The sequence below is a fragment of the Notothenia coriiceps genome, unplaced genomic scaffold (genome assembly GCF_000735185.1).
Source record: "Notothenia coriiceps isolate Sejong01 unplaced genomic scaffold, NC01 NC01_scaffold00024667, whole genome shotgun sequence".
Taxonomy (NCBI): Eukaryota; Metazoa; Chordata; class Actinopteri; order Perciformes; family Nototheniidae; genus Notothenia; species Notothenia coriiceps.
Window position 1 is genome coordinate 5,760,225 of NW_011357368.1, and position 9,760 is coordinate 5,769,984.

Sequence of the window (9,760 nt, forward strand, 5' to 3'; positions counted from 1 at the left end):
TATTTTATTATTTTACTTTCTGTTACAAAACAAAAATGACCATGTTCACGTCTTAAAGTCATCCTGAGGCCTTAGTTTTGGTTTAAAATTACACAACGTGTTGCTTCTTTTGGGCTTGTTTTCATAGACCTGGTTGCTTATTTCTCTCAAATCTGGCAACAGAGTGGGCGCAGTGTCTAATAGTAGCAGTAAGCTAACGAGAGGCTACGTTCAGCTGGTGACTCGGGAGTCGGGACAGAGAAAATGTCAGGAGTTTGGAAGTGTTATAAAATTGAAAGTGAAGGCAGTGTAACAGCCAGATGCAATGTTTGCAAGGCGGAGACTTTTAAAAGGAGAGAGAAACTGCCCCAGAACAGTGAAAAGGCCAAAAAAATAACAGCCAAGATAGCTGAATTCATCGCGTTGGATGACCAGCCGTTATCTGTTACCTTTTTTTTCTCTTAATGCATTGCATAAAGATCGGAACAAATCGGTATCGGCAGATTGTCAAAATCAAATGATCGGAATCGGATCGGTAGCAAAAAAAGGTGATCGGGACCTCCCTACCTATTATACTGTTCTTCATCAATATATCACAGGTCTCAGATATACACAGAGCCTGTGACTGCTAATGCTTCCACAAAAGGATATAATATGGTCCAGGGCGGGTGCCCCCCGTTGATGTAGAGCACGTACGTGAAGCCGTCTTTGAGCACGCCTCTGATGGAGTAGTAGTACGGCAGGTAGTGGTGCTGCCGGAAGTCCCGGTTCTCGTAGAAGTGGATGGCCGTGGTGTTGGTGGTGAGCACGTGCAGATAGATGGCCTTACAGTGGTCCTGCGCTGTGGTGGAGATGTGCTCCTTCAAGCTGTCCAGCAGCAGGGAGCCTGGACCAATCACAGAGCAGCACAGCATCAAAAACAACCCTGAGCTTCACTTTGGGGTACTCTACATTTCCAGGGTCACATGTTGGTAATGTCCTGAGCTCTTATTTCCACTATTCCAGTGGCGCTGTTGGGGTTAGTGTAGTGGTCTTGTGTCAAATGATTGTGTGTGAGTCAATGGAGTATCCTCGTATACCACAGACTGTGTGTGTGTGTGTGTGTGTGTGTGTGTGTGTGTGTGTGTGTGTGTGTGTGTGTCAGAGAGAGTAAGAGAGAGAGAGGGGGTAAAAAGAGAGAGTTTTATTAGACCCATAACTCTTCAGACTCAGGCTGTGAAGCTGAAGGCCAAATCTATGGCACACCGCAGCCTAATCTGAAACAGAGGAAATGCTGCTGAATATTAAAGACATTCTGCGGCTGCACACCAACCTGCAGCCCGGGTGTAGTTTGTAGAATAACTCACTTTTACCAGGAAGAAAACTCTGAAATTATTCACTTATATTATAACTTTAAATCTGGGGTTCTGCTTCATATTCAGGAAGTGTCTCCAAAAACACACTCACTATAGGGCGTTATTGTCAGAATAATCATGCATCTATGCTGTTTACATTGTGTTTGCAGATATTGTGTAGGTGCTTGCATTATCTGAAAAAATACATATTATTTGATTACAACTGTGTTATCACCATAGCTTCATGACAACCCAATACACATATTTTTGTCCAGCTGATCTGGTAACACTGAACCCTGCACTTCATCATGAAAGCCTTCATGAAATAATAAAATGTGAGTGACATCTAGTGGATACATTCTGAATGACACCTTAACAGACACTAGAGATCTTATGTGGTAATTGTAAAAGGCTAAATTATTACCACCTATATTCCACTTCCGTAGTCCTAATCTTGTAGATGCTGAAGACTACGTTTTTTACTTATTCAAAAATAGGCTATTCTTGGTTTCTAAATATTTCTAACTAAAGGCTAATTTGGTAATTGGTGTCTAACTTTTCATTAATGGCCTTGAATGTTTAATATTTGATGATACGTCGTAAATATGACATACATTTTATTCATTAATTGCCGGACACTGCCAATAATTATACTCCATTTAGTGACCATAAGGAAAATAATGTGTCACTAAAGTGTTTAGAGAAATATCTTTCAACACAAAAAAGTATTGATTGAAATAACAACTCTTTAAATATGTATTTATTGTAGGTCTTTTAATCTGACTGCAATACAAAATCCCAAAAGGGTGTAAATGTCATATTTTGAGCAAAAGACTACAACGCAAAGGACTCTGGGAATAAAATCAACCAAGGCTGCGCGGTGACGTCATGAGTGTGTAACGTTCATTTACGTCGCCACGCCGCTTGTCAGTTGAGATGTCAGTTGAGCTAAAGTCTGCTGTTTGCTAGTTTCCGCGCTTAGTTGACTCAATGGCCGGTTAACAGAAACCCTTAAACACCACCAAATGTAAGTATTTATTTTAATTTAAAAGGCTTAATGCAAATAAAAATCCTTAAAGACAGCGTGTTGTTGGGACGGTGCTGGTCTGTTGTTGTTATTGTTCAGTAGCTGCTAACATATGCTAACAATTAACTTAACGTTATACTCTGATGCTGTTTAATGGTAATTCAACAATAGAGAAAGTTGCCTACGTTACAAACGGTCTTATATAACGGTTCTATTATCTGATAGCAGGTGGTTAAAAATATCTAGTGTTTAAATGGAGGAGCTAATGGTAGCTAAGACTGCATTAGTTAAAGCCAGAGGTGGAACGATGGGTGGAACAAGTACTCAGATATTGTACTTGAGTAAAAGTAGAAGTACCAGGGTGTAGGAATACTCTGTTACAGTAAAAGTCCTGCATTCAAAATGTTCTTCAAGTAAAAGTAGAAAAGTATTATCATCAAAATTTAGTTATATAAGTAGTGACAGTAAAAGTAGTCATTGTGCAGATTGGTCCATTTCAGAATAATATATTATGATATGTTTTATAATGATTGGTCATTAAAGTGTTCTCAAAGCTGGTAAAGGTGCAGCTACTTTGAGTGACTTTGTAAACTGCAGGTACTCTGTATATGTAACTTATAGTTTCACTGTCTCCTGTAAAAGTACATTTGCCTGCAAACATGCTAAAAATAGGTGGTCTTAAAGTAAAAGTATTTGTATCCGGTGACTGCCCTGGAGCTGTAGCTAACCCCAAGTATTTTGGTTTAGAAAGTTTACCAAGTTTGCCCAGGATGTTTCTCACAATCTGCTTATTGGTGAAGTAGCTGTAAAGAACCTGCACATGGTTGCCTTGTTATCTAAGTTGACTTATTTAAAAGATAAATCATATGTGCATGTTTGTATCGGTCATGTAGCATGAACAGCTTTTCAGTGTTACAGATATGAATACATCATAATATGAACCTTTGTTGTGTTCTCTAAGTTATATAACTAGCCATAAGCAAAGTTTTCAGTACTAAATCCTCTACAACAATGGAAACCAGTGTGTCCAGCAGGTTTCCTGTAGACAGCTTCATAAATCCTGTGATAATGTAAGTGTTGTGTAAATGTTAAAATCGGGACTAACAGAGACTTTCTGTTCCACAGTGAAGCAAAGGAGTAAAAGAGGGATTTACAGATATGGGGGCTCTGATATCCAGATGGAGGGTAAGTGGATGAAAGAGTAAACACAAAACACACTTTAGGTTTAGGTACCATATAGGAAACGTGTTGAAAGGAAGTAGTAGCATTGCTTTTTATAAACAAGCAAGATAAAACACAATCCTATGTCAAAACTAAAACAAGTTCTTCAAATCTTAAAAAGTTCCCTTTTTAAGAAAATATTAAGCTGATAAAACAGATTTTGCAGGCCTGAGATCTTCTGGAAGAACATCGCCTTTCATCGCAGGCTTTTCATCTAAAGGGTTGATGAATCATTTGGGCCCAAGTCGTGCATTATGTCGCTCAGTGTTAGTAACATCTTAACATCAGTTGCTAAATATACAGCAACAGATGTAGATAGTCTACTCTATAAGATTCCCCTCGGCCCTGACCAGTCAAGTTCTTAAAATAGACATTTCAAGGTTATTGTTTTATTTAGCGTTTGGTCTGCAGCCGTGAACAGACGTCTCAAGTTATCTCCAGATTAAAGTCAAACAACCAATGAAAAGAGTTGTGTTACTTTAAGATATCTGCTCATTTCCTTCTGAGTGTATCAACCACAATTGTATTTCACGTCTTAAGCCTTGAAGAGTGAGCTTGAACACTGATTCAAAGTGTGTGTGTGTGTGTGTGTGTGTGTGTGTGTGTGTGTGTGTGTGTGTGTTCCCTGAGCAGGTGCCCCTTGTGAATGCTGACTTGCATATGCACTGTAAAAGCACTATGAGACGCAAGACTGTAAAAGTGTGTATATAAATGCAGTTCATTCAGCATTAATTGTAAACTTCCCCAAACAACCAGGCAAAAAAGGAGGCAGAGTGCATCATGCCTGTGTTTTGACTCTGACGCAGTAACAACTATATGTGAAAGCTTTACAGAGCGCTAGACAGCCTTACTGCAATATTTTTTATTATAACTTCTTCTTATGATTCTACTGAGACCTACATGTACACCATACATTGTTACACTAAAACTCGTCAGAACTCCGTAAATAAAGTGTTTGATGCTCATTTTGTCCCCCAGACCAACTATATGATGTGTCACTGTGACGTTTTATTTTCCATTTGAAAATACTGTATCCCCTGTCCCTCATCATCCCTACATGCCCCTGCAGTGTTTTAAAGTTTATATATTCCAGGCCCTTCATTCATAAGGGGAATGAAGCAGCTAACTGTAGATAAATGCACGATGAAGTGAGTGAGCAGCTGATTTTTTTGGGTCTAATGACGGAAGAAATTAATGTCGCTTGTAGACGGAAACCATAATTTAACGGAGTCCGTTACAGAAAACATAAAAAGGACAGCTAAGCGTCGGGTTAGAGAGAGACAGCGTCTCTATTCGGCGTTATTTTTTTTTTATTCGCGGGGTGCGCGTCTTCTGTAATGGTTGATGGGTGTCTTAGGCGATCAGCAAAAGAGACATGATGTGTACACGAGACAAACTTGTTTGGGACACTACATCAAAGGTTGCGAGACACAACACGAACTGAGGGATATGGAGCGGTAATGTTCACTATTTATGTTTGCCAAGAGCAAGTTTCTATCAGTGTCAGTAGTGAAAAATAGGTCCTGGTCACCGCAACGAAATGAGAAACTTTTGAGTAGTGGAATTAGCGTAACATGAGTACCAAAGCCCACCTTTCTGGGAAGCGACGTAATTCTATTCATGGTGTCAGCACAGCCCATCAAGAAAAAAAATAAATAGGATGTCTCTAGGCTCCCGAGTCTTATCTTGGACGGGCCGCCTTGCGAGAGTTCATTTTCATTCATCAGTTCATACATATCCTAAAGACTGATAAAAACAAGAAAAATAATTGATGACGGAGTCTGGACCGTCTCCCTCACGAGCCCAGTAGACAATGTGAGCGGAGTTGTGGTTATTGATTATAAATAGGCAGCAATCGGGCAGCATATATAATTATTACAAACACACAGACTTCCGTAAGGGATGCGGACTCACTCGGGTGGACGACTGTCGAAAAAGAGTTGGGCGATCTGGTGGGTTTTTTAGTGACCAAACGTTTCGTGCTTTAATAACTAGTGCAAAGCCCACGCTCTCGTCGCAGGAGGCGGAGCGAAACCAGAAGATCTTACTGGACACACACGTTTTGTACCGGTCCCGCAAAAACGCAAATTACAAGAAAGAAGACAGTAATTGCATGCAACAACAGAACGGAAGCGTCCTGCTGCGAGCGATAGGCGCTGATCAATCAAAAGACAATACAAACAGGCATTGACGAAAATGCTCAGCCCAGCAATCAGCAATATAACGTATGGCGCATGGTCCGGAGCGGGGAAAGGACTGGCAGTTACTACATGCGACCCAAACACAGTGTGGCGTTTTGCATAATCAAAATAAGCTGTTTTAGGACGTAGGCATTTTAACTACCGTATGCGATGGGCAACATAAAGGAGGACACCGGTCCAAGAGGCCTAGAATGAGGGTCTCGTTATCTGTGTCAATTTAATTAGGTGGGAACTGCACCACAACATAAGATAAACGAAACTAATTATATTGTGTTCAACCTCATACAGCTCTCCTGGGAACTGCCCAGCCTCGTGGGATTGAAAGCGAAGAATCGGTGGCTTATAATAGTTGGTAGCCTTCATTCCACTAAGAGAGGGTCGAAGCGAACTTGGTGGGAACAGGGCGCACTATCCCAGTTGAGACGTTTCGTAGATGACTACAGATCCTCTCCTCGGGCGAGGGCCTCCAATGCGGGCTTCGCGCATCCCTACTTCACAGCTCTGTCGTGAAACTTTCCCTACCTGTGCCCGTCTGACAGGTTTTGACCTAAACTTTGCCCAGTGGGGCAGGGCGGTCCCTTGATGGTTGTTACGACCTGAAAACATGCCACAAAGCGTTGTACACAGAGTGAGATACAGCGGGTGCAGAGATATGGCTCTCAAACATACAGAATTTTCTGCAAAAAGCTCGATAAAAAGGTCAAGTGTATTATTTGTTGCAATAATGAGACGGGTCAATAACGTTTGGACCACGATGACACAATGTAGGGACGCTCCAAATGCCCCTATCCTTTGTGAATGGTAAATTTATCTTCACCCACCTTTTACGGAACCACGGTAATTACCCTCGTGAATTATATGATAGTGGTAATCGTGGGCTAGGTGTGGTCGTAAGGCCGGGTCACGGGTGATCATACGGTCGGATTCACGAGTCGTTCTGCGAAATATAAATGTGTCTGAAGTTGGACCAGAGAATGATCAAAACACTGGGTGGACGAGACGAATAACTATTGTTAAATGAATTGTGAAATGGTAATTTAACTAGCAGGACTGTGGTTACGTAAATCAGTTGTCCCAAGCTCTCCGTCTCTAAAACGTTACCTTAGTGCCGTCATCGAGGTCAGCTCGTTAAGAATTCTATTCTATATGAAATAACTAGAGGTTCAACCTTTGTAAGACGCATGTAGTCGTGCTCCTACAGTTGTCAAGCATTGTATAACCGTCAACCACAAAGAAGGCAGGCGTTTTTTATTATTTAAAAAATCAGCTACTCATCACGTAGTATAGGTGTAACATTGTTGAGTGAAGCTAGTCCATTCCCCTTAGAATGAAGGCCACACCCTGTTCAAAGAGCAATAGGTTACCTTACCTGCGAGTGTAACGGAAATTCCCCGGCTTTGTTTGGCTTACGCGAGCGAGCGTGACGCGTAGTTTAGGGCCGTCGTCTACCGCCTATGTCAACCGTAGTCAACTTTCGGGATAAATAAAAGCGAGAAAGAGGCTGTCGACTTCCTCGGCCATCCTCCCAGTGTTGAAGACTCGCTTTCGATGCCTCCTGGAGACTTAGTCCGCACCGGTGACGCGAGCTGCTAATACCTCAACTGCTCACACACAACCAAAGACCGTTTCAACTGGTCTTCAATCTCTATCCAACTACTACTGCATTCTGACAAAAAACAGGTGCGAGTCGTTAGCCCTGTAAATATTTTATTGAGCAAATAACACAGGTTTTGAACTATATTATACAATTTGCAACAAAAAGTCGGTTGATATAAATATCTATTCGAAGGATGCTGAATACGGAATTATTTGTTCGTTGTAGTATTACCTAAAAATGCCCACCATTACTGTTAATAGACGTTGTTGAATAAAACCCTGAAGAGGCAAGGACTAAGATATGGTGCTGGAAAACAAAAAACCAGTAGAGGTCAAGGCAAAACCTACTTGTGCTTTTCTTCTCCGATCTAGTGCTCGTAGGGGGCTTGTCAAAAATTTGGTTGACCTGTTGATGAGTGACCTTTCCTGTTTCCCTACAGGCTAGACGCACGTCTGTAGTCCCTATACTATCTCATTAAGTTGACCTTTTTCCTCAGTGTCTCTCTCGTACGAAACTTTTTTACAGGGGTGGAGGATGTCACGGTGTAGAACATAGTTACCCGGAGCGCGAGCGAGATACATCATCCAGACGGCGTCGCATTCATATAAGTAGACTCAGATATTGGGTAATCAGCATATTGACTATGTAATAAATAAACATGTCGTAACATAGTAATAAATTCCCTACGATCGTGGAGGTGAGCAAGTACTCGATAAAATTGGGAATTGAAGCAACAATGCGACGAGTTGATAAATAGTAAGCACAAAGACATGACTCTTTATCCCATCCATGAGTGCCCTTTGCGATAGAACTAATTCACAAGTATCTAGTTCTACTTATATGCCCCAGTTACATTTTGACTAAAATCGGAACCGATGAGCCGGGACCAGTGAGCGCGCCTACCTGAATAGTGGAACATAATGTTGTCCGACTCGATGGACATAGACAAAGCAGCCCGATCGTAAGCTTCGTCTGTAATACCACGTATTCCATAGTAATTAGTCTCCAATGGAACAAATCGTTACTTGTACAGACACAAGGAACCAAAGGGCGCAGGACATAATTCCCTGAAACAGCAAGATAACACTGGAACCAGTCGTACGGACGATCGTGATCGAAGTGTACTGTATTGTACTGTATCCGGAAAACGCGGGGTCGACCGTATGGGATTTTGCTTTAAGATAACAAAAAGACCAATTACGAAATTGAGAAGTAATGTATTGTGTCCAGTAGGTTGAGACCAAAGATTAGACATGTGAGAGACGCAGTAAAGGAGATGGTCCTTCGCAACTTTATGTAAGGTGGTGATCCCGATTGTAAAAATTCATTTCACGATGCTCCTACCATTTAACTTAATTTTACCTTATGGGTTCTTAGGCTAGCTAAGTGTAGATACTATGGCTGTAAAGATTGAGCGGGAGTGGGAGACTACTACAAAGTTTAACGGACTCGGAATTGTCTCTCTCATCTTGGAACGGGAACCGGGGGACGTCATGTAGACCTTTTTACGGGGAGTTTACACTAAGGAGGTGACCGGCCAAGAAACAAATTGAGGACGGTAGTCGTTGAGATTCTGTGTGTTTACCCTGGTCCTCAAACCTATCCCTTCAGGTTCCTCCGGCGCGAACGAGTTGACTCAACGGCTTTTGTTCGAATAATGTTAGCGGTTACGCAATTTGGTTATGTATAGTTGCGCTTTGGACCGGGGAGTTTGCACAACCAATGTACCAGGGACGGCCTATGTTTTACCTTTTTGGTTACGAAGCGTGGAGATTTTAGATAGAAAAACCAAAAGAAATCGGTGAGTAGGAAAACATAATAAACCGAGTATAGATTTATTCAGAACGACTCCCGTCTGGGAGGATAACATGACTGTGTGAGACTCGGTGTCGTCACCTGTAAAACACAATCTGCTAAACATTGTGCTTCATCAAAGATCAGTATGAAAGATTTATAACTTATGTCATTATATTGAGAGAGGTAATGGTGGCGCCATTTCAATAAAACCCAGTAGGTCTTTGTATATATATCACATATAACGATTTCCTACTCCAGATTTACGTCTTAGGGAAAGTCAAAAGAAGGGATACCGTCCGTGTTTTACCCTTAGTTTCGGTCCCAGAGTACAATTGATTCTGGTCGGCAGTTGGTTTATCCGACGTCGTGAAAGAAGCGGGAGACGTCCTATTTCCAATGGCCCTCTACTCGTTTCCGTAATAGTCTTACCTTCGTCTAAGTTCAACTTTTCGACCTGTATGGTAGAATAGTTGATTACCAAATGTTTTGTTCTGTGATGTAAACCCTAAAGTTGTGTTCTTGTAGGTTAAATCGTTGTGACCCGGGGCAATCGGTTTGTTTAGCGTTCGTGCCCGTCGCTAGCCAAATTTATTTATTTCTTGTA

General features: G+C 41.5%; 1 protein-coding gene and 1 long non-coding RNA gene across 2 annotated transcripts in view; one reads left to right on the forward strand and one right to left on the reverse strand.

The window, feature by feature from the left end:
- Nucleotides 1–554: 554 nt before the first annotated feature.
- Nucleotides 555–1,014, reverse strand: LOC104955267 (N-alpha-acetyltransferase 60-like). Its single transcript, XM_010782550.1, has one exon. The coding sequence runs from the start codon at nt 891–893 to the stop codon at nt 582–584; it is 312 nt and encodes a 103-aa protein (XP_010780852.1). The 5' UTR covers nt 894–1,014; the 3' UTR covers nt 555–581.
- A 1,218-nt stretch (nt 1,015–2,232) lies between these two features.
- Nucleotides 2,233–9,760, forward strand: part of LOC104955268 (uncharacterized) — an 8,038-nt gene continuing 510 nt past the window's right edge. Inside the window, exons 1-2 of the long non-coding RNA XR_799441.1 lie at nt 2,233–2,340; nt 3,466–3,525. This is a non-coding gene — a long non-coding RNA (uncharacterized lncRNA). The remainder of the gene's footprint in view (nt 2,341–3,465; nt 3,526–9,760) is intronic.

Excerpts from the sequence above, each read along its gene's own strand:
- LOC104955267 (XM_010782550.1), bottom strand. The coding sequence starts at position 893 with ATGCTGTGCTGCTCTGTGATTGGTCCAGGCTCCCTGCTGCTGGACAGC.